The following is a 27,664-nucleotide window of genomic DNA, read 5'->3' on the forward strand; positions in this document are numbered from 1 at the left end:
GATCGCGTCCCCGCTACGTCATCAGGAGAGCGACAGAGCCACTTGCGACAAATGCTTTGCTGAGCCAGAGTGGTTAGTATTATTTGAAAATATGGTGAAATCTGGAAAATTAAAATCTGGGGCCTCATCGAAACTGAAGCGATGGAAAAAGGGACACAGCAGCGACTCAAACCCCCAGACGAGCCGATTCAGACAGGCTGCCAAAAGCCGTTTCTTCAGCCGCCCCTCGGGTAAGCATTTGCAGCGTGTTCGGCCTGAGACGAGATAACACGTGGAAAGCCAGCCAGCCAGCCAGCCACCCAGCGAAGTTAGCTAGCAAGGAGTCTATTACACATTTTATAAACAAACAAACAAAGAAAGGCTAGCTGGTTTCAACTTTTGTTAGCAACGTAACTTTCTGGAAAGTTGTCAATGTCGTTTGAGTCCATGCTCATTGCTGTGTTAATAATACAGCTATGCTGACATATGAGCCATATCATATGCTAGCTCCAACTAGCCTAGTGCCGACCATTGTTGTTCTAACTAACACAATCCTATGCTACGGGCTTTGGACTGTTTTATGGTTGGGGAATCGTGACCTGGAAAGTTTTGTTTGTGCAATACACTATTTCATTGAATATTTCTAAACTTTCGACCCCAAAACAACCTATTGTACATCCCTCAGTCTCTATATTTAAGCAATAAACCACGTGATCCGTCATGCCTAAGAACTGCGTTTATACAGCGAGTGGGTCTAATCCTGAATCCTGATTGGTTAAAAGCGCATTCCAGCCGGTGTCTATTCCACAAGTTACCACTTTTTACTCTGTTCCTTCTGACTGCGCAATCCACAGTCTCATCAGCACAGGCATGGAAGTTAAAAACTTGATCTCCACTATAAAAAGCATCTAGACATGATCGCACATTTTATTTTAGACTAACTTTTAGTTTAACAGCGGAGATTTGTGTAAACCTTACTGTCTGTCTCCGACATTTGCAACATTGTTAAAATATTCAAATTCTATCTCCAACTGTCCATAGTAATGAACGTCTAACGTTAGGGGTCGAGAGAGGGAGGGAGGCAGGCAGTGTTTCTCCGCCAGTCGAAATCATGAATCAGCTGGCAAAGTTTTTATGGATATAAACAAAGAAATGTGAATTGAAAAAAGGTTAAATGAAAAGAAGTGCAGCTAGTTTGCAGTCTTTCCAGCTTCAGTTTGAAGTGATTGTGTTAGCGGTGTTGTTGGCTAGCTCCTCTGAACAACAGTGTCATAACGAGAGAGCACATTGTCTATGCCAGGTGAAATCGCACGTCATTAGCTCATTGTTATGGAAGTATTCAAATAAATGTCACTAGGAAACAGCTTAAACAAATGCAACTACTGTTATTCTGTCTGCAATGTTTGACGTGACTGTAAGTTAGCCTTAGTTGGCTATCCAGCAAGCAAGGGATAAGAACGTTGCAATCCAGTATGGCAATGGAACATTTGGAATGAATGACAGGGTCGCGTCCATAGATACAGAACAAGAAGACTGAACGACTGGGTCCCTTCTCTGGCAACCGAAACAATAGAACGAGCCGGCTTGGGTAGCAACCCTAGATTTGTTTCGCGACTATATCTTGTGGAAGAATGAAATAGTATGAATAAATTGATCTAAATAAGGTTTTTAATTAAAATATGTCAATCATTATTTGAATATGTTGGTAACTCGTTTGTCTCGGGCCTAACAACACCGGTTCCATAATATCCTCCAAACACAGACTTCTTGGGCATTGTCACTTGATTAGAAAATGATTGAATTTATAATTGCATTACCAGTCAGTAGTACATGACCCTTAGATACTGATATCTTCTCTCGCTCTCCAGAGAAGAGTGACCTGACAGTTGATGCACTCAAACTGCACAATGAGCTGCAGGCAGGAACCCTGGAGAGGGGTGCGGGTGACCGGGGAGATGCCTGTATGGAGGAGACGGCAGAGCAGGCCCTTTCAGAGAGGAGCGCAGGGACCTTCCTCAGCGGGTTGTCAGACTGCTCTAACCTCACCTTCAGAAAGGTGCAGCGCTTCTGGGAGTCCAACTCAGCTGCCCATAAAGAGGTGTGTAACTCTGGGGGACTTTACTTCTCTAAATGACCTGGTAACAGTGTACGTACAGTGCATTCAGAAAGTATTCAGACCCTTTGACTTTTTCCACATTTTGTTACATTACAGCATTATTCTTAAAATGATCTTCACACTGTACCCCATAATGACAATGCAAAAATAGTTTTTTAGAAATGTTTGCAATTTATTAAAAATGAACACCTGAAATTACATTCACATAAGTATTCAGACCCTTTACTCAGTACTTTTTTGAAGCACCTTTGGCATAGATTACAGCCTCAAGTATTGTTGGGTAAGATGCTACAAGCTTAACACGCCTGTATTTGGAGAGTTTCTCCTAATATTCTCTGCAGATCCTCAAGCTCTGTCAGGTTGGATGGGGAGTGTCACTGCACAGCTATTTTCAGGTCTTTCCAGAGATGTTCAATCGAGTTAAAGTCTGGGCTCGAGCACTCAAGGACATTCAGAGACTTGTCCCGTAGCCACTCCTGCGCTGTCTTGGCTGTGTGCTTAGGGTCGTTGTCCTGTTGGAAGATGAACCTTCACCCCAGTCTGAGGGCTCTGGAGCAGGTTTTCATCAAGGATCTCTGTACTTTGCTCCATTTGTCTTTCCCTCGATCCTGACTAGTCTCCCAGTCCCTGCCGCTGAAAAACATCCCCACAGCATGATGCTGCCAGCACCATGCTTCACCGTAGAGATGGTGCCAGGTTTCCTCCATACGTGATGCTTGGCATTCAGGCCAAAGAGTTCAATCTTGGTTTTCTTGTTTCTCATGGTCTGAGAATCTTTGGCTGCCTTTTCCAAGCCAGCTGTCATGTGCCTTGTACTGAGGAGTGGCTTCCGTCTGGTCACTCTACCATAAAGTCCTGATTGGTGGAGTGCTGCAGAGATGGTTGTCCTTCTGGAAGGTTCTCCCACCTCCACAGAGGAACTCTGGTCAGGCGGCCAGCTCCAGGAAGAGTCCTGGTGTTTCCAAACTTCTTCCATTTAAGAATGGAGGCCACTGTGTTCTTGGGGACCTTAAATGCTTCAGAAATATTTTGGTACCCATCGCCAGATCTGTGCCTTGACACAATCCTGTCTCGGAGCTCTACGGACAATTCCTTCGATCTCATGGCTTGGTTTTTGCTCTGACATGCACTGTCAACTGTGGGACCTTAAATAGACAGTTAACCCTTTCCAAATCATGTCCAGTCAATTGAATTTACCACGGGTGGACTCCAATCAAGTTGTAGAAACATCTCAAGGATGATCAATGGAAACAGGATGCACCTGAGCTCAATTTCGTGTCTCATAGCAAAGGGTGTGAATACTTATGTAAATATGGTATTTCTGTTAATACATTTTCAAACATTTCTAACCATGTTTTCGCTTAGTCATTATGGGGTATTGTGTGTAGATTGATGAGGAAAAGTTTTTATTTAACCAATTTTAGAATAAGGTTGTAACGTAACAAAATGTGGAAAAAGTCAAGGGGTCTGAATACTTTCCGAATGCATTGTATGTTAAGGTTTGGCCAGAGTATGCCGTCATTGTAAGTAAGAATTTGTTCTTAACTGACTTGCCTAGTTAAATAAAGGGGAAATGAAAATGTTATAACTGAAGCTGACATCAACCGTGTATCACTGTTGTACTATAGTATTGATGTTATGTTAACCTCTCAGCTGCATAGGGTCTAAACCAATAACTTGCCAAAGATATGCACTATTCGTATCTGTCTCGTCCCATAGATATGTGCAGTGCTGGCTGCGGTAACTGAGGTGATTCGATCTCAGGGAGGGAAGGAGACGGAAACAGAGTACTTTGCAGCTCTGGTGAGTAGGGCCTAATTACTGCTTATGCCTGTCTATCATAGTTTGAATATTACTAGATGAATGACCCCCCTACAAAGGTGTAATTGCATTGGATGCTTGCAAGTGCGTAAGAACTGGAGGCATATTAAGATGAATGTTATTCTCTGTTGCGTTCTGCTCCTGCATTGAAGTCAGAATTCATACGTACAGTGGACAATACTCTGGGCTAACCAGGAGAAAAATAGTTTGTTTTCAGACTAAACTTGGTGTCTTTCTCTGGTTTCAGATGACCACCCTGGAGGCAGTGGATTCAGGGGAGTCTCTGGCTGCTGTAGCCTACCTCCTCAACCTGGTTATGAAACGGTTAGTCCCACAGTTTATCACAGCTCTCACCCATGCTAACTGTGGTCACTAGATATGTTTCCATAAACTTGTCCAGCGATTCTTTTAATTTAAAAATCTTTTTTTATCGACATTTAAAAAAAATAGATCCGACATTTACCTGCTAGGGTGTGTTTTCATTTATACTGAACAAAAATGTAAAGTGTTGGTCCCATGTTTCATGAGCTGAAATAAAAGATCCCAGAAATGTTCCATATGCACAAAATGATTATTTCTCTAAAATTGTGTGCACACATTTGTTTACATCCCTGTTAGTGATAATTTCTCCTTTGCCAAGATTATCCATCCAACTGACAGTTGTGGCATATCAAGAAGCTGATTAAACAGCATGATCATTACACAGGTGCTCCTTGTGCTGGGGACAATAAAAGGCCCGTGTGCAATTAGAGGGACACTGCAATTGGCATGCCGACTGAAGGAATGTCCACCATAGTTGTTGACAGAGAATTCAATGTTAATTTCTCTACCATAAGCCACCTCCAACGTTGTTTTGGAGAATTTGGTAGTACGTCTACTGGCCTCTAAAATAATGTCTCCTGTATCTGCCATTTCCATTACACATGTCGCAATTATATTTTTTGCGACAATGCTTTTGTCAAATCAACCTGGGTCAATGGAAACCTGCCTACTGTCTTAGGTCTGACTGTGGTCTATGTGTTTAAGTATTTAAGTGATTTGAATATGTATGTTGTGTCCCTCAGGGTTCCAGCACCAGTGTTGATTTCTAAGTTCTCTGACACGGCCAAAGCTCTGATGGACGTCATGTCCACCATGGCCAGCTCAGAGTCCGCCTCCGCACTCAGATGGGTGAGTGTGTGTGTGTCCGCCCAGCGGGTACCTTTTAACTATTTATGGCTGAAATCCCGTTAACGGGATCGGGATCCGGTTTAATGGCAGAGCGCCAAATTCAAAAATTATTAATAATATTTAACTTTCATACATTCACAAGTGCAATACACCAAATTGAAGCTGAACTTCTTGTATTTCTAGCCACCGTGTCAGATTTCAACAAGGCTTTATGACGAAAGCAAATTACGCTATAATCTGAGGATAGTCCCCAAACAAACACTGACAATCATATTTCATCCCGCCAGGCGCGACACAAAACTCAGAAATAACATATAATTCATGCCTTACCTTTGACGAGCTTCTTTTGTTGGCACTCCAATATATCCCATAAACATCACAAATGGTCCTTTTGTTCGATTAATTCTGTCGTTATACATCCAAAATGTCAATTTATTTGGCGCGTATGATTCAGAAAATACACCGGTTCCAACTCGCGCAACATGACTAGAAAATATCTCATAAGTTACCTGTAATCTATGTCCAAACATTTCAAACAACTTTCCTAATACAACTTTAGGTATTTTTTAACGTAAATAATCGATCAAATTTAAGACGGGATAAACTGCGTTCAATACCGGAGGAAAACAAAGTGGAGAGTGTTTTTCAGGTCACGCACCTCTATCAAACAGTACACTTCCCTCGAGCCTCATTCTGAACAGGGCTACTTCTTCATTACACAAAGGAAAAACATCAACCAATTTCTAAAGACTGTTGACATCCAGTGGAAGTGATAGGAAATGCAAGCAACTCGCTTAGAATTCTAGATTCTCAATGAAAAACCCATGGAAGAGAGAGTGACCTCAAAAAAAAATAAAAAAATATCCTGGATGGCTTGTCCTCGGGGTTTCGCCTGCCAAATAAGTTCTGTTATACTCACAGACATCATTTAAACAGTTTTAGAAACCTCAGTGTTTTCTATCCAAATCTACCAATTATATGCATATCCTACCTTCTGAGCCTGAATAGCAGGGAGTATACTTTGGGCACACTTTTCATCCGGACGTGAAAATAGCGCCCTCAAGCCATAAGAAGTTAATATCATTTAAATAAAGTTTTCAACCTGTTTTCTTTCTCTAGATCCTGTCGTGCCTCTCCACTCTTTTGCGGAAGCAGGATGTTACAGTGTGGAGTTACCCGTCTACTCTGCAGACATACCACGGTCTACTCAGCTTCACTGTCCACAGCAAGCCCAAGGTACGCGCGCCCGCACGCGCACACACAGTACCTTATATTCACAATCATTTGGTAATCAATTGTTTACACTCTCCACCTCAGATCCGTAAAGCAGCGCAGCACGGTGTGTGTTCCATCCTGAGAGGCAGTGACTTACTGTTTACAGACAATGCCCCAACCCACCACCCTGCTGCCGCGATGGCCGCCAAGTTCTGCATCAAAGAGATTGAACAGGCAGGAGGTACAACCCCCAACCTTTAGGGATTTTTATTTTTTTGTCCATGGTTTTATTTGAACGCAGAGGCAACGATTTACGTCTATACTTTTTATTTGTTATGAGGTCCGTTGTTTTAACTCTGTACTCTCAAAGCTTTGATTGACAGGGCTTGCGGCTTGTGATTATGCTACTGCAACACTGTCTTTAAGAAGGTCTGAAGCAAAGCTAGAGAACTCAAATCCCCCTTACATGACCTTTTAATTAAGCTTCTCTGTATTTGTTTTTTTTATTCAGGCAGTAAGGAGGACACCACCACCCTGCACGTCCTGGGTCTCCTGAAGGACCTCATGGTCACCTTCCCTCTCAATGCCGTCAAGTCCTGCTGTGAGACTCTGCTCAGGGTGATGACCCTCAGCCACGTGGTGAGAACACACACATGTACATACACACACACACACCTCACCTTCCCAAACTGACCTCCAGCCCTGCTTTCTCTTTCTAGTTGGTGACAGCATGTGCCATGCAGGCCTTCCATAAGCTGTTCAGTGGGAAACCCAACCCTGTTACCTTGTCTGCTGAACTCAATGCTCAGATCATCACGGTAAGGTCACAAAGCTAAAGTCACAGCCTGGGATCCAAAAACACCACATATTCATACCCCCTTCACACTGTAAACCTGGGCTGAAAATGATTAATTGGGTTAACGGTGCTGTGTTATGTTCTTTCTCTCTTCAGGCCCTGTATGACTACCTGCCCAGTGAGAATGACTTGCAGCCTCTACTAGCCTGGCTGGCTGTCATGGAGAAAGCCCACGTTCACCTGGCCAGGTAGAGTACACTACACCAGAGTACACTACACCAGAGTACACTACACCAGAGTACACTACACCAGAGTACACTACACCAGAGTACACTACACCAGAGTACACTACACCAGAGTACACTACACCAGAGTACACTACACCAGAGTACACTACACCAGAGTACACTACACCAGAGTACACTACACCAGAGTACACTACACCAGAGTACACTACACCAGAGTACACTACACCAGAGTACACTACACCAGAGTACACTACCCCTGCAGCAGTAAAAATGTATTCTTATTTTTAATTAACTGAATGTTCACTCTCTCTCTCTCTCCTCAGTGTTCAGTCGTCTCTAAGTCTGGGTCATCTCCCTCGTCTCTTCTCCACAGCCATGTCCTGCCTCCTGTCACCTCACACACAGGTTGTCTCTGCTGCCACCAGTACACTCAAGGTAACATACTTCAAGCTCACCACTTTGTTTACACCTACCCTGTTAAGTGGCCCTAACTGTGCTTGTGTGCTGTAGACTCTGCTGTCGGAGTGTGTGGCTCCTCACATGGAGGAGATCGGCCCTGTCAGCCCCACCGCATCCTCTGGAAACGCTTCCTACATCTGCAAGATGTTCCGGTGAGAACACACACACACTCACCTAGGGATAGTGCGCTCGCTCACTAGGGCTGGGTGATATGGCCTAAAAAATATGATATGGCCTAAAACTTATAGCAGATTCATGTTCTCTTTTATTCGCTAAATAAGCTTTGTTGCATAATTAAAGGTATTTCAAACGGTCAGGAATAATCTTAATGAATTCGGGGCTTGTAAAGTTATACCTAGGCTAAACATAAGACTTCAACCATAAGACCCACTAATAGTTTAATTGTTATATCAAAATAGTTTAACCTGTTTTTGTTTTGCAGTAGTCACTGATCTGGCTTTCGTCTATGAAAATGACCTTTTTGTTACAAGTGTAACTAGAACCATGCACATCTGCTATTAATCACCAACTTCTGGTAGAAGGCATTATAGGCAATTAATACAGGTCTCATAAACCATCTCTAAAGGACAAAAAAAATTGAAAGCGGGAAAAATCAATATATTAGCTGCGTCGTTGTTTAAACCGCGAGGTTCAAAGCCTGGGGAAAAAGTTGCGGCTTATAGTCTGGAATTTACGGTAATTGTATTTTTTATGTCGGACCAAACCTGAAATGCAAATGGCAAGTGGAAACTGCTTGTCAAAGAGGAAGAAGAGATCTTTCGTCTCTTTGTTGTGAGTGGCAGGGGAGGCTTGGTGTCTGTGCTAGTGGGAAGGTGCACAGTGCACCGAAGGAGACGAGACTTAAAAAAATAAATAAAATGAAACAAAGAACATCCTTGGTTTTTTGCGATACAGGCATTTGGACCATCAAGCTAAAACAATTTCTGTCTCACTCACTGACTCACGCAGGGATCAAGGCATAATTAGGAGTTTATATATAGATATGGGTCCCATGTGGCTCAGTTGGTAGAGCATGGTGTTTGCAACGCCAGGGTTGTGGGTTCGATTCCCACGGGGGACCAGTACGAAAAGAAGAAAAAAATGTATGAAATGTATGCACTCACTACTCGCTCTGGATAAGAGCGTCTGCTAAATGACTAAAATGTAATATTTATGTTTGATATCCAGTTTTAAGCTGCCTCTGTGTATTGTAGTATCGTGGAGGAGGGTCTGTCGTATCGTTTCCACGCCTCCTGGCCGTTCGTTCTGCAGTTGCTGGGCTGCTTCTACAGAGCAGCAGGGAAACACACACACCCGGTCATGACCAAGGTAACGCTCCCCGACAGGACCAAGTTAACACACACACACACAGTGGCTTTGTCATGCCCAAATACTTACCACTTGTTGTAGAACTGGACAATCATTTTCATTTTGTTTCTCTCAGTCTCTCCAGTCTCTAGCGGACCTGCGCTCCACCCCTCGGTTCCCGTTCTGTGGTGAGCTGGACCTGGCTGTAGGTGGCGCTGTAGAGAGCATGGGACCTGAAGTACTGCTGACCGCTGTACCACTCAACATCACTGGACTGGAGTATGTCTGCTACTAGCTACTGTGATCAGTTTGTTACTAAGTTATAGCTGTTTATTACGTTAGTGGGTTGTATTGTTTTTTTGAAGGTTAGTTTGTATTGTGTCTTTTCTTAGTTGATCAGTTTAATAATTGTGTGTGTGTGTGTGTGTGTGTGTGTGTGTGTTGGCAGAGACAATCTGGAGTTCCCTCGTAGTTGGTTGATCCCTGTCATACGTGATCACGTTAAGAACACGCAACTGGCTTACTACACATCATATCTCCTGCCGCTCGCTGCCACGCTGCGACAGAGAGGTAAATAATGGTTGGTGTGTGAATGGGTGTAAGCGTAAACAACATCGCTCATTTCTGTGCCTGTCTGTGTGTTGTAGCTGAGGAGCTGGAGAAGGCTGGACAGAAACTGGAGGCTAAAGTCTACAAGACACTCCAGCTGCAGGTAAGAATCTTGTCAGATTAGGTCTCCATACTGTGAGGCTGTTCCGTCTTACATCTGTCATTTATACCACGGCATTGCTGAATACTCCATTCTGATTGGCTAGAAAGGGATTCGAGAGTGGGCGTTAATATACATCTCTGAAGTGGGCACCATTTTTACTGTTCTAAATCACTGCACCATGCACCGATATGACATTTATGGCCGATATGCGATATGTTCCTAGCCAAAAGACCCAGTACTGATATTTAAAATTGTAGCGGCCTTTTTAAGCGTTCTAGTACAGTTAAATTGCTGAAACACACACTGACCAAAATGTTATTTTGTTGGCATTTATGTATGTCCCCATTACCAGTGAAACATAATCAAAACCTATTTCTTTCACTTACTTGCTGTGTTTCGTTTTTCATTTGTTCAGTCATTTCATTCTCAACCAGGATTTCATCATACATGTCAAGCAGTGAAGTTTCAGCTCTGTCTGTCCGTGGCCTCTTCTGTCATGGGTCCTCTTCGTCGGTGCGCACTGTCACTGTGTCCGTTTCCATTTTGTCCAGCTGTGTCTGTAACATTTCACGTAAACCCTGTTTCTTGTCTGCATCGAAGTAGCGGCCCTTGTACATAGCATCGAGCATGATGGTGACACAGTATAGAGGCTCAGAGAGAATGCCACCGAATAGCTTGTTCACAGACTCTAGTAGAGTAGTTTTGCAAGTTTTAACCCCACAGTCTGTCGGCAGTTTTGTTGAGAAGGCGTTTCAATGCCGTGACAGAGGGTATCACGTCTGCTGCAGACGCCAGTTGATGAGCTTATTGTTTTTAGTCAGTTGTTCGAATGGAGCTAGGAGTGTGTTCATGTTCTCAAATGCCATTGAACTGGCAGCAGCGGCAAGAGAACCAGCGCGTTCGGCTTTCCTCAGTACAAAATCCTCGTCGATCCACTGTGCTGTCAGGCTCGGCATGCTCATGGGGCTGACATCCCTGGTCCAAATGTCAGTCGTGAAGCTAATAGCAGTGACGCCCATAGCAAGTCGCTCATGGATGTGCGTTTCATTGGAAACGGAGGTCCAACAACGAAAAAGCATTGGTTTGGGCTCCCGAGTGGCACAGCGGTCTAAGGCACTGCATCTCAGTGCTAGAGGCTTCACTACAGACCCTGGTTCGATTCCAGGCTGTATTACAACCGACCGTGATTGGGAGTCCCATAGGGCAGTGCACAATTGGCCAGCGTCGTTAGGGTTTGGCCGGGCTAGGCCATCATTGTAAATAAGAATTTGTTCTTAACTGACTAGTTAAATAAAGGTTAGAAAATATTTGTTTCTATAGACTTCTTTTTTACAGCATCTGATGACTTAAGGTAGTGAGCATTGAGCATGATTTTCTCTGGTCCCTCTTTACTATGTTGCAGTCATGACGCAAGTGGCGCTCGTGCTCTCATACTCCAACATGCTTTTACGTTTGACCAGCTGCTTTCAGTAATTGTTGAATTTGGTTGTCATATTGGCAGATTTTCTAGCAACAAACTATTTAGCTAGCTTCGAGCCTAGCGTTTGATTTGCAATGCCAATGAACAGTAAGGAACAGTGTCCTGACTCCTGGCGAGACAGGAACTTTTTCTGTACCAGCCAAAATCGCTCATCTGCATAGGCTACTTGTTGTGGATGTATCCATATAAATGTCACTAGGAAACAGCTTAAGCAAATGCTGTTTGACGTGACTTTGTCAGCTGTGATTGGCTAGCTAGAAGGCAATGAATAAGAATGTTTCCAGTCTGCGTAGCAATCGAACATCATAATTAACTACTGGTGCACGTCTCTGGCAACCTTTACCAAAATAACAAACGGCCAGTCCGCTTCTCTAGCAACCTAACCAATAGAACGAACCACCAGGTTTAGTGGAAGGATGAAATGGTATGAATTTACTTACCGACTGAAAGTATCGATAAAAGTCATTTCGACCAGTAAATTTATGCTTTAGTATTGTTTTGTTTAGCAACCGTGGTATGGGTGGATAAACGGCTCCGCTCTATACATTATCTGGAACTCTGCAGAGAGATTCCGCTCCGCATCGTCCATTATTTCCCTCCCAAAAAGGACAGTGTCAGTGTTTATCCCTTACATATCTACCAGACTCAAGTGTTGTCTCTCTCTTTGCATCCCTGTCAAAGCTATTGTGTGCTTCCTGTCAGAGCTGTACTATTCCTACTTAGGCCATGTACGTTTAATGGATGCCCCTCATTTTCTCAATAAAACAAAAAAATAGCTTCCAGTAGAGAGAGACAACTTTCTCAAATTATGGTTGAACTATGCCTCTTAAATTCATATCTCTTGATTAGGTTGCCAGGTTTTGACTATAATTGTTATTTTCTTTGCTCGCCTCACTTACAAATTGTATGAAATGTTTTTTTTGTTATGGCCTCTGGTGTTCCAACACAGGTGTTGTGTGTCTCTTTCTGTATCCCTGTCACATCTGCACCATGATAAGGTGTTTCCTTTCTCCTTGTGACATTGTGTGTTCTGTGACAGTGTGTCCATTCCTGGACCGTACTCACTGGTGTGTTTCTGTTCCCGTCAGATCTGGACCATGCTGCCAGGGTTCTGTGTGAGGCCCTCGGACCTGCTGGTGTCGTTTAAAGGTGTAGCAAGGGCACTGGGCATGGCCATCAACGAACGGCCTGACCTACGACTGACCATCTGCCAGGCCATACGCACACTCATCACCAAGAGCTGTAACACCGGTACGCACAAGCATGCACGCACGCACACAAACAAACACATGCACTGACAGGCACATACACTTGCACATGCATGAACTACCCAGGTATTGAACCAAGGTTATCTGCATGCCGTTAGCCCACTGACCTAAAGCCTAGGCATTAGCTCAAGTTTCTCATCACGTGATGATAGTTCCCAGAACCACCTCTATTACACACATGCTATGTAGGTCAGTCACTAAACGCTAAACGCTCCTCTGCTATGTTCCCCCTGTAGAAGAGGAGAAGGCGGAGGTGGGGCGTTTTGCTAAGAACTTCCTGCCCATCCTGTTCAATGTGTTCAGTCAGCAGCCTGCTCCTGGAGACATTGCCCCCTACAGGATGGCTGTCCTAGACACCATTAAAGTCTACCTGACTGTCACAGACCCACAGGTACACACTCTGGCTCCTTAACTATCTTTTTTGGGGGGGGGGTTTCCTCGCCTCTTTCTCAAAGTGCAATGGGGGACAAGTTCCAAAATTCCTCTCCTCTGACTTCTCCTCCCCTGAGTTTTGAGAAGGCGAGTAGAGAAGACGCAAGGAATCTAGGAAACACTGAGAGCCTCTTTCATGCTCATTCATTTACACACACACCTCCGTGCCTCAACAAAAATGCCTAACAAAAATGTACGTTTTGTCTCCTGGTGGTGTAATGTTTTATCTCTCAGATGGTGTGTACCTTCCTATCAAAAGCTACAGAGAGACTCAGCAGCCCAGACAGCACTGAGTTCATACGGTAGGAATGTGCTTAGTTAGTTGTGTTTGGGCTGAATTACATGATTACATTTCTGTATTACAATTGAATTGCCAATTACATTACTGTACAATGCCAAGACGCATTCCCATTTAACATTTAACCAAAACAAATCTGAATCTTACGTCTGTCTCCCCCCCCCCCCAGGATGTCTGTCATGGACCTGGTGGTTGCCATGGCACCCTGTGTAGATGAGGTCACAATGAGTCAGACCTTTGAACTGATTAGGCCATACCTGGAGGTTAGGACACGTGACATTTTGACTGCGCATAGACGTGGAGATGTTTTCCAAACCAGCCATATTATTTTAAATACTAAACGCATGACTTTTAAAAGCGCATTAATATATTGTTTATATAATCAGGAGTTGAATAACAGATTTTTTTTTCACAGCTCGTACATGTTTCCCTTTCTGATTTTTTTGTGTGTGTAGAATAAGGAGCCACACATGCAGAAGAAGGCGTACCGCGTATTGGAGGAGATGTGCGGTGGAGAGAGGGAGGAGTGTAGATCATTCGTTCTCTCTCACCTAGAGACGCTCAAACACGTTCTGCTGGGGACACTGAAGAATGCTTCATCTCCCGCCAAGAGGGTAAGACGTGTGTGTGTGTGTGTGTGTGTGTGTGTGTGTGCGCTCCTCGCCCTTACTGAGTGCAAGGACAGCTCAACCGGCTTCATTTTGTCTAACTCTCCCTTTTCCACTCAGCCCAGACTAAAGTGTCTTATCCACATTGTGAAGCAGCTGAGTGATGAACACAGAGACTTCATCACTGCCCTGCTACCCGAGGTATACCACACACACACACACACACACACGCACTCGTGCAAACATACCCACGCTAGCACTCGCACACTTACACTATTCTTTAACTTTCCTAGGTGATCATATGTACTAAGGAGGTGTCAGTAGGAGCTCGTAAGAATGCCTACACTCTACTGGTGGAGATAGGAAACGCTTTTATCAGGTTCTGTGGAGATGCCAAAGGTAAGGATTACTCGACCAGAGGCTTTGGTTTACATGCTCCTCTCGATTTTTACTGTCACAGAGTTACTCCCTGTCTTTCTGTCCCTGTCTCTCCGTAGAAGCCTTGGAGCAGTACCTACTGTTGGTGTACGTGGGGCTGACCGGCTCTGTCACTATGATCACATGTACGGTCCTGGCTCTCACCAGACTGGTCTTTGAGTACAAAGGTAAACCAACTCTATTCCCCTTACACTGACAAACTGTTTATGGTGTGTTTATGTCCCTCTAGTTCAGGGCTTTCAAACTTGTTTCATGGAGGGCCGAGTGTCTGCTGCTTTTCGTTCTTTCCTTTCAATTTGTATCCAATTAAGACGTAGACATCCAGGTGAGGGGACTTCCTAACTAATCAGTGACCTTAGTTGATCAATCTAGTACATGGGAGGAGTGAAAACCACAGGCACTCGGCCCTCCGTGGCATGAGTTTGACAGCCCTGCTCTAGCTGATTTCATCGCTGGAGCAGTTGTTACAAAGTGTGTGTGTGTGTGTCAGACTCTATAGACATGGGATCGATGGAGCACCTCCTACACAACGTGTGCCTGCTGCTGGCGTCTCGGACCAGGGAGATTGTCAAAGCAGCGCTCAGCTTCATCAAGGTCATCCTCTTCGTCATGGACCCCAAGACACTGGCTGGACACGTCACTGTTATGGTAGGGTTGTGCGCGTGCGGTTTGTGTTGGGTTTCTGCGTCTGTTTGTGTAGCATAAAACCACTTGTGTTGAAGTTGGTTTGCAAAACATGGCACGAACATGGTTGTATGTCTCTCTCAGATGGAGGGTGTTGGGAACATCAAGGATGACGTTAGAAGACACTTCAGGACTAAACTGAAAAACATTTTCACCAAGTTCATCAGGAAGTTTGGGTAAGTTTAGGCAACATATTTGATTTCAGACACTTTTCACTCAGGAGTTTGCTTGCTAGATGATTAGCCTTATGTGGATCTGAGTTGAAGAGTGGCGTGCTGTAGCTGTTTTTATCAATACCCACATGGCAGTAATGGGCAGGGACATACGTGGATATTGTACATACATTGGCATAGATGTTCCATATTCTTTACGATACTCGTTTTGTCCGAGGTACTTTGCACACCCCTAATAATGTCATTCACAAGGCGGCGGGGCGGCACATCTGAGACCTCTCTCACACACACACACACACACACACACACACACAGTCAGTTCGCTGAGGCAGTAGATCATCTTTGGGAGGGATGTGCGAGAGGGACTGATTTTAAGTGAATTAATAGTTTGTTGCAATAAGCTTTGAAATCTGCATATTTTGCATGTGTTTCACAAAGAACTAGGGGAGTTTATTGATGTTAGCTTCAACTGTAAGCTAGCAAGGAAAGTTAGATTTCAGCTTTGTAGTCTATCGGTATCACCTTGCATTGTTTTGCTAACAGTAACGGTTTCAACATTTCTACATGCCGTGTCGCATTATTCAAGTGTTAGCTCCCCACTCATGCTGCACAGGAGCTAACATGCATCCCAGACTCCCAGTGCAGGTTAGCAATGAGTAAGTACAGCAGGCAACGGTGCACGCCTCGTGCTGTAAGGGGGACATCGGCTGCGCTCATAGACTGACTTGATCCGTGAGACACATTTGACATTACCGGAAGTAACAAACTCTAGTACAGAAACTTATTTCATGTTCAGTATTGGAAAAAGTACAGAAGTTTCAGAACGCTGTGCAACACTACATGGCATATGGTTTACATCGTTTTCATGCTCATCAAACCATTGTGACCACGCTTAACCTATGGATGGGTCCATTGCCATGGTAGCCAAAATACTGGCCTGCCCCACATTTTTATAGATGACTCTAAGCATTATGGGATGATAATTGTTAGTCGATTGACACGCCAGCACGTCACGTCATTTTGAATAGCTCCCTGTGTGTTTAAGCTACAAATTTACCGTCTTTCTGCCGATATAAGGCTTTCGACTATTCCATGGAACTTGTGAAAGCTGTGTTTTCTACACGAGAGGATCCGGGACAAGGAAATTGTCACGAAATCATCTGTAAAACCTGAGCTAACAACTCATACGAACTCAGAAAAAGAGAAGACTCAAACACGACAGTGTCATTTGTTTTGCTCTACGACATCCACAAGCTTTACGGCAGTCGTTTGAAATTAGGATGTGGGAGTCTGAAAGTACAAAGAGGTCTTAAAAAAAATAAAAAAATAAGTCACCAACATTGACAGGTAAGACTCTCGCGAACATTTAGCACTCACTCGTTTTGCTCTACAACACACACGTTTCAGGGGAGTCGTTGTAAGGTAACCCAGTACAGCGCTGTAAAAATGGCACAAAAGTGAATAGGGTGTCAGTGCCATATCCAAAGTGACTAAATATGGGTCCCAAAAATACAATAAAATAACAATTCCCAGAGTTTTCTTCTTTCCTAGGTATAGGACAGACACTTAAATCGTATTCCTTATAATTTATTTGCCGATTCTATGGGCTGTAGCTGTAAAGGCCAACATTTTTTTTATATATATACCTACAGGGGTTCTAAAATTCCAAATCAACTGTCTTACAACAATTCCATATGTTACCTAGATAGCGCGAACCAAGGGCGTAGCCTTATAGGGCTTAACTCCGAAACCACAGCTGTGTGGAAGTATCTGCTTTCAATATACACTACCGGTCAAAAGTTTTAGAACACCTACTCATTCAAGGTTTTTATTTTTACTATTTTCTACATTGTAGAATAATAGTGACGACATCAAAACTATGAAATAACACATCAGCACTCCCATCAGTCTCCTTCTTGGTCAAATAGCCCATACTAAGCATGGAGGTGTGTTGGGTCATTGTCCTGTTGAAAAACAAATGATAGTCCCACTAAGCCCAAACCAGATGGGATGGCGTATCGCTGCAGAATGCTGTGGTAGCCATGCTGATTAAGTGTGCCTTAAATTCTAAATAAATCACAGACAGTGTCACCAGCAAAGCACCCCTACACAATCACACCTCCTCCTCCATGCTTCACGGTGGGAAATACACATGCGGAGATCTGTTCACCCACACCGCGTCTCACAAAGACACGGCGGTTGGAACCAAGAATCTCCAATTTGCACTCCAGACCAAAGGACATATTTCCACCGGTCTAATGTCCATTGCTCGTGTTTCTTGGCCCAAGCAAGTCTCTTCTTCTTATTGGTGTCCTTTAGTAGTGGTTTCTTTGCAGCAATTCGACCATGAAGGCCTGATGGCGCTTGATGGTTTTTGTGACTGCACCTGAAAGTATCTTCAAAGTTCTTGAAATGTTCCGTATTGACTGACCATGTCTTAAAGTAATGATAGACTGTCATTTTCTCTTTGCTTATTTGAGCTGTTCTTGCCATAATATGGACTTGGCCTTTTACCAAATAGGGGTATGTTCTGTATACCTCCCCACCTTGGCACAACACAACTGATTGGCTCAAACGCATTAAGAAGGAAAGAAATTCCACAAATTAACTTTTAACAAGGCACACCTGTTAATTGAAATGCATTACAGGTGACTACCTCATGAAGCTGGTTGAGAGAATGCCAAGCGTGTGCAAAGCTCTCGGCAATGGGTGGCTACTTTGAAGAATCTCAAATATAAAATATATTTTGATTTGTTTTCCACTTTTTTTGGTTACTACATGATTCTATATGTGTTATTTCATAGTTTTGATGTCTTCACTATTATTATATAATGTATAAAATAGTAAAAATAAAGAAAAACCCTTAAATGAGTAGGTGTTCTAAAACCTTTGACTGATAGTGTGCACTGAAAAAATATATAAACACAACATGTAAAGTGTTGGTCCCATGTTTCATGAGTTGAAATAAAAGATCCCAGGAATTTTCCATACGCACAAAAAGCTTTTCTCTAAAATGTTGGTCACAAATTTGTTTATATCCCTGTTAGTGAGCATTTCTCCTTTGCCAGTATAATCCATCCACTTGACAGGTGTGGCATAGCAAGAAGCTGATTAAATCATGTGAAATATATTGATTAGGGCCTAATTAATTGATTTATATTGACTGATTTTCCTTATATGAACTGTAACTCAGTTGTTGCATTTATATTTTTGTTCAGTGTACTTTATGTTCCCTCATTTACACAAGTGTTTCCATTATTTTGGCAGTTACCTGTACATTATAAAACATTCAAGTTAAAAAACAAGTGAAATCCATGACGATATGTACATTTAGGTCAATGTACATTGTGTAGGTTTGAGTTGGTGAAAAGCAAGCTGCCTGTGGAGCATCATAAGGTGTTGGTGAATATCCGTAAGGCTGAGGCCAGAACCAAGAGATCAAGAGTGGCTGACGAAGACCACGACGACTCAGACAGCGGGGACGACAAGCCAAAAGCCAGGGGAGAGAGGTATACACACGCTACACTACTCTTGACTCCGTAATACACATCTCAACATTCGATTTGTGACTTTCTCTCTTCATCACTTCTTTTGTCCTCTTCCCTCCCTCAGTATTGAGGAGATCTTGGCCGAGTCAGACTCTGACATGTCAGATGACGAAATGCCTAAGGGCGCTAAGACCCAGAAGAAGCCCACAAAGCAGAAGGGGCGGGCCTGGCTGAAGGAGGGACAGGGAGACGAACCACTCAACTTCCTGGATCCCACTGTCTCCCAGAGGGTCTTGGGTAATGGAGTCTTTACTCTCAACTTTGTGGTGTTGAAACTACAGCTGTGTTTCATTCCAGGGAGCGTATTTCCTTCCCTTTGGTCATTCAGATCAGTATGAAACGTCTAGAACTATAGCTTACATCCATCCAGTTGTCTCCGATCAACAAAGGGAAGTGATCGAGGGAAGGAAGGATTGTCTGGAATGAAATATAGCTAATGTTGATTTAGATTTGTTCATTAGGACATGCAAAGGAAAATGTTTTAAACATTTTGCGATATGAAAATGAGCAGTTCTTATTCGACAAGTCAATGTAGTACCTTGCTGTTAACCTCTATGGGCTAGGTGGGACGCAGGCGTCCCCCCCGTGGTGCACTCCATCAACAGCAGGTGCATTTCAAGAGCGGCAAATTTGAATCCAAATAAATGTCAAAATTCAAATTTTCCAAACATACAACTATTTTACACCCTTTGAAAGATAAACATCTCCTTAATCTAACCACGTTTTACGATTTCGGTTTTACGGCGAAAGCATAAATTTAGAGTATGTTAGGACAGTACATTTACAAGAGTTGTGTGTAATGTTTTGTCAATTCAAAGACAGGGTCACCAAAACCATAAAACCAGCTAAAATGATGCACTAACCTTTTACAATCTCCATCAGATGACACTCCTAGGACATTATGTTAGACAATGCATGCATTTTTAGTTCTATCAAGTTCATATTTATATCCAAAAACAGCGTTTTACTATGGCATTGATGTTGAGGAAATCGTTTCCCTCCAATAACCGGCAGTCAAGTCAGCATCACAAATTAAATAATTAAAATTAGAAAACATTGGTAAAATATTATATTGTCATTTAAAGAATTATAGATTTACATCTCTTGAACGCAATCAACTTGCCAGATTTAAAAATAACCTTACTGGGAAATCACACTTTGCAATAATCTGAGCACTGCGCCCAGAAAAATACGCGTTGCGATACAGACTCGCCGTCATGTTGGGGAGATCTAAAATCGAAAATACTATGTAAATAATCCATTACCTTTGATTCTCTTCATCAGATGTCACTTCCAGGTATCACAGGTCCATAACGAATGTAGTTTTGTTCAAAAAAGCTCATCATTTATGTCCAAAAATCTCCGTCTTGTTAGCACATGATCTAAGCCAGCCGGACTTCTCGTCATGAACGAGGGGAAAAAATATATTTACGTTCGTTCAAACATGTCAAACGTTGTATAGCATAAATCATTAGGGCCTTTTTTAACCAGAACATGAATAATATTCAAGGTGGACGAATGCATTCTCTTTTATAACGTATTGGAACGAGGGTACCCAACATGAACTCGCGCGCCAGGTGTCTAATGGGCCATCATCGTTCCATGGCTCTTGTTCGGTCAGATCTCCCTCCAGAAGACTCAAAACACTTTTGTAAAGGCTGGTGACATCTAGTGGAAGCAATAGGAAGTGCCAAAATATTCCTCAGCCCCTGTGTTTTTCAATGGCATAGGTTTAAAGGTAATACAACACATCAGGTATCCACTTCCTGTCAGAAAATGTCTCAGGGTTTTGCCTGCCAAATGAGTTCTGTTATACTCACAGACACCATTCAAACAGTTTTAGAAACTTTAGAGTGTTTTCTATCCATATATAATAAGTATATGCATATTCTAGTTACTGGGTAGGATTAGTAACCAGATTAAATCGGGTACATTTTCTTTATCCAGCCGTGCAAATACTGCCCCCTAGCCCTAACAGGTTAATGTCAGTTTTCTTGTTTTTGGTGCTTAATGAACACGACCCATGGTTTTTGGTGGGCAAGGAGATTCATAGTTTTGTATGGAGAGTGTATGTATTGACCTGGGAGTGTGTGTGTGTTTCAGCCACCAACCCAGACATGAAGAAAAGGGCAAAAGTTCAGCACAGCTTCAAGGTCACGTCAGACGGAAGACTCATCATCAGAGAGGACAATGACGAGGGAGGCAAGACTAAAGGTAGTAGGACACGCGCTCTCTCTCACACACACACACACACACACACACACACACACACACACACACACACACAGACACACAAACTCACTCTTCGTTATGGGAGGAGAGAGAGAAGTGATCTGAACTTCCCTTCAACCAGATTTTTCCATCTACAACTTGTTAAAATAAAATCAATACTTTATCATCCAGTTTGTTGAAATGGAAATTAGAAGTTTGCCTTTACCCACATTACTCCATCTCTACATCTAGTAATGTCTATCATAACCACTGATTGGAAGTGAGTTTCCTGCTTCTGCTTGCTCTTTGGGGTCCAGGTCGGGTTACTGTGAAGCACAAATTATGTGAAAGGGGCTTTATAAATACATTCATCAATATTTTTTTGTTTACATTTCATTGATGTTAAAGCAGTATGATGTCTCTCTCTTCCCTTACAGATGATGAGGGAGAGATGAAAGACATTCTGGAGGAGGCTGGAGTCAAGAGTGTGAGTATCCATCAGCATTGCCTACTGATTTTCCACGTTACCATGGGATCTGTGCTCACTGTGGCGACTTCCTTTCCTAGACGTAGTACACTACCTCCCCATGTCCCGAATAGTCCGCCGAAAGCTCCTTTCATGGTGTAGCATCGGGACAATATGCACAAACACTCGTGAAACTGGCTTCATTGGAGGGATTACAACCCAACCTGTTAAATGCACCAATCCTAACTTCCACTCAAGTCACATTTTCACTTAGGCTGCATTTAAACAGGCAGCCTAATTCTGATCTTTTTACACTTAATTGGTCTCTTGACAAATCATTCGATAATTGGGCTTTTGACAAATCATTTGATAATTGGGCAACATATCAGAATTGGGCTGCCCATGTAAACGTAGCCCAAGTCTCCCATTGACATTAATTAGGTTGGATAAAGTTAGGATTTGCCACAAAATGAATATCATTGCGTAAAAAGTTTCCTGCTGAGGTTACTGACACAAGGGTGGGAAGAGTACTGAAATATTCTACTTAAGTATAAGTACAGTTTAACCTCATTCAATGTAATGGCAAAATGTAGATTTCCGCCGAAATAGACATACCCAAAAGTACCTGCTATTCATGATTCTGACATGCAAAAACTTGGTATATATTTGGAAAGAAGACACCTGGGAGATTGAGGAAAGGACCCAAAGACCGATAGGAGTTACAGTTGAAGTCGGAAGTTTACATACACTTAGGTTGGAGTCATTAAAACTCGTTTTTCAACCACTCTACAAATGTATTGTTAACAAACTATTGTTTTGGCAAGTCGGTTATGATATCTACTTTGTGCATGACACAAGTAATTTTTCCAACAATTGTTAACAGACAGATTATTTCACATACAATTCACTGTATCACAATTCCAGTGGGTCAGAAGTTTACAATCACTAAGTTGACTGTGCCTTTAAACAGCTTGGAAAATTCCAGAAAATGATGTCATGGCTTTAGAAGCTTCTGATAAGCTAATTGACATCATTTGAGTCAATTGGAGGTGTACCTGTGGATGTATTTCAAGGCGTACCTTCAAACTCACTGCCTCTTTGCTTGACATCATGGGAAAATCAAAAGAAATCAGCCAAGACTTCACACAAAAAAATTGTAGACCTCCACAAGTCTGGTTCATCCTTGGGAGCAATTTCCTAACGCCTGAAGGTACCACGTTCATCTGTACAAACAATAGTACGCAAGTATAAACACCATGGGACCACGCAGCCGTCATAACGCTCAGGAAAGAGAGGCTTTCTGTCTCCTAGAGATGAACGTACTTTGGTGCAAAAAGTGCAAATCAATCCCAGAACAGCAGCAAATGACCTTGTGAAGATGCTGGAGGAAACGGGTACAAAAGTATCTATATCCACAGTAAAACGAGTCCTATATCGACATAACCTGAAAGGCCGCTCATCAAAGAAGAAGCCACTGCTCCAAACCAGCCATAAAAAAGCCAGACTACAGTTGGCCACTGCACATGGGGACAAAGATCGTATTTTTTGGAGAAATTTCCTCTGGTCTGATGAACAAAAATAGTAACTGTTTGGCCATAAAGACCACCATTATGTTTTGGAGGAAAAGGGGGGAGGCTTGCAAGCCGAAGAACACCATCCCACCCATGAAGCATGGGGGTGGCGGCATCATGTTGTGGGGGTGCTTTGCTGCAGGAGGGACTGGTGCACTTCATAAAATAGATGGCATCATGAGGGAGGAAAATTATGTGGATATATTGAAGCAACATCTCAAGACATCAGTCAGGAAGTTGAAGCTTGGTCGCAAATGGGTCTTCCAAATGGACAATGACCCTAAGCATACTTCAAAAGTTGTCGCAAAATGGCTTAAGGACAACAAAGTCAAGGTATTGGAGTGGCCATCACAAAGCCCTGACCTCAATCCTATAGAAAATTTGTGGGCAGAACTGAAAAGGCGTGTGCGAGCAAGGAGGCCTACAAACCTGACTCAGTTACACCAGCTCTGTCAGCCGGAACGGGCCAAAATTCCCCTAACTTATTGTGGGAAGCTTGTGGAAGGCTACCCGAAACGTTTGACCCCAGTTAAACAATTTAAAGGCAATGCTACCAAATACTAATTGAGTGTGTGTAAACTTCTGACCCACTGGGAATGTGATGAAAGAAAAATAATCTGAAATAAATCATTCTCTACTATTATTCTGACATTTCACATTCTTAAAATAGTGGTGATCCTAACTGACCTAAGACAGGGAATTTTTACAAGGATTAAATGTCAGGAATTGTGCAACACCTTAGTCAAATACAGTTAAGCTAAGTTTCTGTGAACTTTCGTCTGTCCACAGTTTCTGGTTAGGGTAGGTTTTAATAGTCAGTGGGTCAACATCTCCTATAGACTTCTTGATAAACTCAGTCACCGTATCAGTGTAGTCGTCTATGTTATTCTCAGATGCTACCCGGAACATATCCCAGTCCGCGTGATCAAAATAATCTTGAAGCGTGGATTCCCATTTGGTCAGACTAGCGTTGAAAATTCCTTTTTCAAACTCCCGAAAGTGCCTAAACGTTTAGCCTAGACATATCCAATGTATTTGGCCCCACATACAAATGAACTGTTTACAAAAACAATATAAAAGCAACAGATATACACAAAACAATATATAAAAATGTCTTATCAAATACGAACTTGGTTACACACGTGTCCTTCACTAAAAAAGGTGCGGAAATAGAAATAAGCTGAACTATTTACAAATGGCATTTGTTTTACATCAAAGATATAGATCAGATTCCACTTTCACCATAGCTTGTGCATGTCGTGACTTGTCTTTTGCATGTGAGTTGGATAGTGGCGCTCACCTTGGGTATCTTGTGATAGTTGTGAGGTTGATTTGGGCCCCCAATTCAGCCATTCCCAACACCAACTGCTCTCGGAAGGCCAACTGGGAGAGAGGGGTTTGACCTTTTGCTTTGGTCATCTGCTTGTGGAGAATTTAAAGCTATTTTATTGTAGCAATGTCCACAAAGTGTTGAAAAAGTATTCTACCATTTCCTGGTCTTGTGGAGGACCTGGTAGTAGCGCAAATAGAACCACAAACAATGGTCATGAGAGTTTAGTGGCCTCTCCAAAGTTACAAGGATGAAACAGCATACAGTGAACTAATATGAAACATGGACAATAACTACTTTGGAATTATATAACATTGAAATTACTTGTTACATAGGCCTATGTAAACTAAATCCAAAGCACAAAATGCAGACAACTTATAAAAACTCTAAAAGTGGATCCAATCCTTCTGGAAAGCAATCGGCCAAGTCGAAATCCTCGTTGTCCAAATATTTTTTTTTCCTCCCCTTGAGAAGCCATCTTTTATACTAAAGCGATGTCACTTTAATTTCAATCTGTTTACACTGTAACGTTGCATGCTCTGTGCGTCTCGTCTCTGAGCCAGGTAGCAATATTTTTCATTACGCATAAAAGGTTCTAGGCCTTGCTTTGTCCCACTCAGGTCAACTGCATATCCCTGGAAAGCTTATCTCATTGGCTACAAAACTGTCAATGTGCCATAGTAGCCAATCCCCTGTGTAATGCGTGTAAGCAAGCAACATATACTTTTGATGCGCAGAGATATAGTCACTCGGTGGACATTCAATGTTGCTATTAAGCCATACATCTTCAGATAACATTGTCAAAATGCTAGATTTGTTCCTACCAACCTAAGGATTCATTTGATAACCCCATGTAGCTTTAGGTCAAACACAGACCAAATCGAAGCTTACCTTGTAAGATGTTTGGTGAAAACTTTGAGTAAAATAAACATTTTGACTCCTGGGGCTGCTGATCAATAACGGTAGGTCACAGGCAGACAAATAATATATTCCCATGATTTGTGGAGTCCCGGCTTTCGGTGTGTGTCAACGTATTCAGTGTTTATTTTGTTTATGCTTCACAATGCTAACTGGAATGTAGGTAGTAGCCATCTTGAAATTAGGTCATCGGCTCGGCCTCCCCTTGTATATTTGTATATCCATATATGGTAGTAAGTCACACCCAAGATTTAAGGCACCGATCAATAGCCAAGAATTTCAGCTTTCTGCAGCCACCCTGCTTTTGCAGATAGCCCCTATCATTCTCATACCAGACTTTACATTTAAGAGGTTAATGAAATTTTTCTCAAGTAGACGTCAAATTACTGGTGTAAAAAAATAAAAATTAAAATTAAAAAGTAGCTTATTTAAAAAGTACTCGAGTAAAAGTAATTTAGTAATTAAAGATTGACCTTGAGAATTAGCTAATTTCGTTAGTATTACAATTTTCAGGTCATCTTATCTTTTCCATGCATTAAAGGAAGAGAGGAAATTAATGTACAGTAGGAACGAAGTTCATTTATTTTATCAGTTGCAACAAGGCACATCTGTATGTTAAAAATAAGCAATTAAAATGTAAACCTAAATAAAAAACTTTACAAAATAAAGTACATAAACAAAGTTGCCAGACTTCAATATACTCCAGAAATAAACAATTGTAATTCTTTCAACCACCAATCACTCATTCATCCCTCTGTTACTTTTTACTTTCATGGAACTGGCTGACATTCACCCATTTACACTCTTTCTCTCACTCACCAGCGTGGAAAGAGTACTGAAATATCCCACTCAAGTAGAATAACTGTTACTGACTTAAAATAAGAACAAGTGCTCGTAAAAGCTTCTCTAACAGTAACAAGAGTATTTGAAATGTTACTTCCTACCACAGCTGACACAACTTCTGAAACCTCTGAACTCTCTCCCCCCCCCCCCCCCCCCCCCCCCGTTTCTTTCTCAGATAAAGACTAAGAAGAGGACATTCCAGGATGGTCACTACGATGATGACATGGAGATTGAACCCCAGTTGAAATACAAAGGTACAGCTGACTATTAATCTGTCTCTATTTGTCAGTTTGCGTCCGTGTGTTCTGGTTGCTGGTCTCGAGTCATCTCTTGTGTGTATGTATTCATGCGAGTTTCTTTCTTTCAGCTGGAGGCTCGGGGATCCACAGACCTCTGGGTGGGAGCAGAGACCTGGGGGGAGACTACAAGGCCAAGGTGACACATGCACACAGGCTGAAGTGTGTTTAGGCTGATTTCAAACTGGGACTATTGGTCAGCTCTTTGGTGAATCTCCACAGGGCTAAAGTGTGTTTTTTTTTTTTTTTTTTTCTCCAGAAGGGTAAAGGAGATGTGAAGAGGAAAGGAAAGGTTGATCCATATGCCTACATCCCTCTGAGGAAAGCACAGCTCAACCGCAGGTAAAAACATAGCAAGGAACTAGTAATAAACATGGTAATAATTGTAGTAGAGTTGTAATGGCGAAAGCTTAATAACTCTTTGTTGTGTTTGTGTGTGTGTGTAGGAAGAAAGCAAAGATGCAGGGCCAGTTTAAGGGCATGGTGAGAGGGGCACAGAAGGGAGCGCAGTCTGGGAAGAGGATGCAAAGGAACAAGAGGAGGGCCTGAAATGTTTACATCCAATTGTTGAATGCGTGTCCTTCTGCCAGTTGTTCAAGAGGGTCTGTGCATAGAAATATAATTAAAGCTAATTCTATGGGTCTGAGTCTATGCAGTTTATTGCTCAGGCATACCCCCCCTGAACAAGCATCCCAAGTATGTCTGCGAGAAACGGAATGTGGGAGAAGGAACGAGAAAAGGATTTGAAAAGGTCTTCAAATAGATCTGTAATTTGTTTTGTTTTTTGGGGGGGGGGGGGGGTCTTGCCTAATTCCCATTGTTATCAATGGATACAATCAGGCATACACATGAAACTTTAGCTTTATAGGCGTGTTCAATCCAAATGTGTAAAGATGGATAAACATCTGTTTTAAATGTATTTATGTACCCTACTTTAAAGGATGGAAGAAAAATGTTGATAGTGTGAAAATTAAGAATGGCATGTTATTGCTCTGTTTGACCGCTAGATGGTGATCTAGATTGTGGTTGAATATAAACAACAAGAGTTGGTTAAAATTCATATTCCAGCACATGAAATTAGGATTACTGTTTGAATGTATTAAACTATTGATTCATCAGACTTAAACAGTTTTCTTTGTTTTAAGATTGGCAATAGTTAACAGAAGTGGGTTTTTGCCAAATCCAAAATCAATCCCTAGCCCCAGACTCTTCTCAGTTTAGATTTGATTAACATCAGCAATATGGCCTCTTCTATACGACGTACACTCATCCCTTT

At 42.4% G+C, this 27,664-nt stretch overlaps 1 protein-coding gene across 1 annotated transcript; it reads left to right on the forward strand.

The window, feature by feature from the left end:
* Nucleotides 1-27,514, forward strand: rrp12 (ribosomal RNA processing 12 homolog). Its single transcript, XM_014154327.3, has 34 exons — nucleotides 1-230; nucleotides 1,848-2,077; nucleotides 3,815-3,898; nucleotides 4,164-4,240; nucleotides 4,981-5,086; nucleotides 6,206-6,322; nucleotides 6,404-6,542; nucleotides 6,813-6,940; nucleotides 7,021-7,119; nucleotides 7,254-7,345; nucleotides 7,669-7,780; nucleotides 7,856-7,956; nucleotides 9,019-9,133; nucleotides 9,249-9,391; nucleotides 9,561-9,682; nucleotides 9,760-9,824; nucleotides 12,393-12,555; nucleotides 12,809-12,963; nucleotides 13,239-13,306; nucleotides 13,472-13,565; nucleotides 13,758-13,916; nucleotides 14,031-14,111; nucleotides 14,204-14,309; nucleotides 14,408-14,515; nucleotides 14,839-14,996; nucleotides 15,117-15,208; nucleotides 18,559-18,714; nucleotides 18,818-18,990; nucleotides 20,857-20,967; nucleotides 21,402-21,451; nucleotides 26,268-26,346; nucleotides 26,460-26,527; nucleotides 26,648-26,730; nucleotides 26,835-27,514. Exons 1-34 carry the CDS (start codon nucleotides 92-94, stop codon nucleotides 26,935-26,937), a joined length of 3,876 nt encoding a protein of 1,291 aa, XP_014009802.3. The 5' UTR covers nucleotides 1-91; the 3' UTR covers nucleotides 26,938-27,514.
* Nucleotides 27,515-27,664: the final 150 nt, after the last annotated feature.

Source organism: Salmo salar, chromosome 18, assembly GCF_965601325.2.
Source record: "Salmo salar chromosome 18, fSalSal1, whole genome shotgun sequence".
In the NCBI taxonomy this organism is placed as follows: Eukaryota; Metazoa; Chordata; class Actinopteri; order Salmoniformes; family Salmonidae; genus Salmo; species Salmo salar.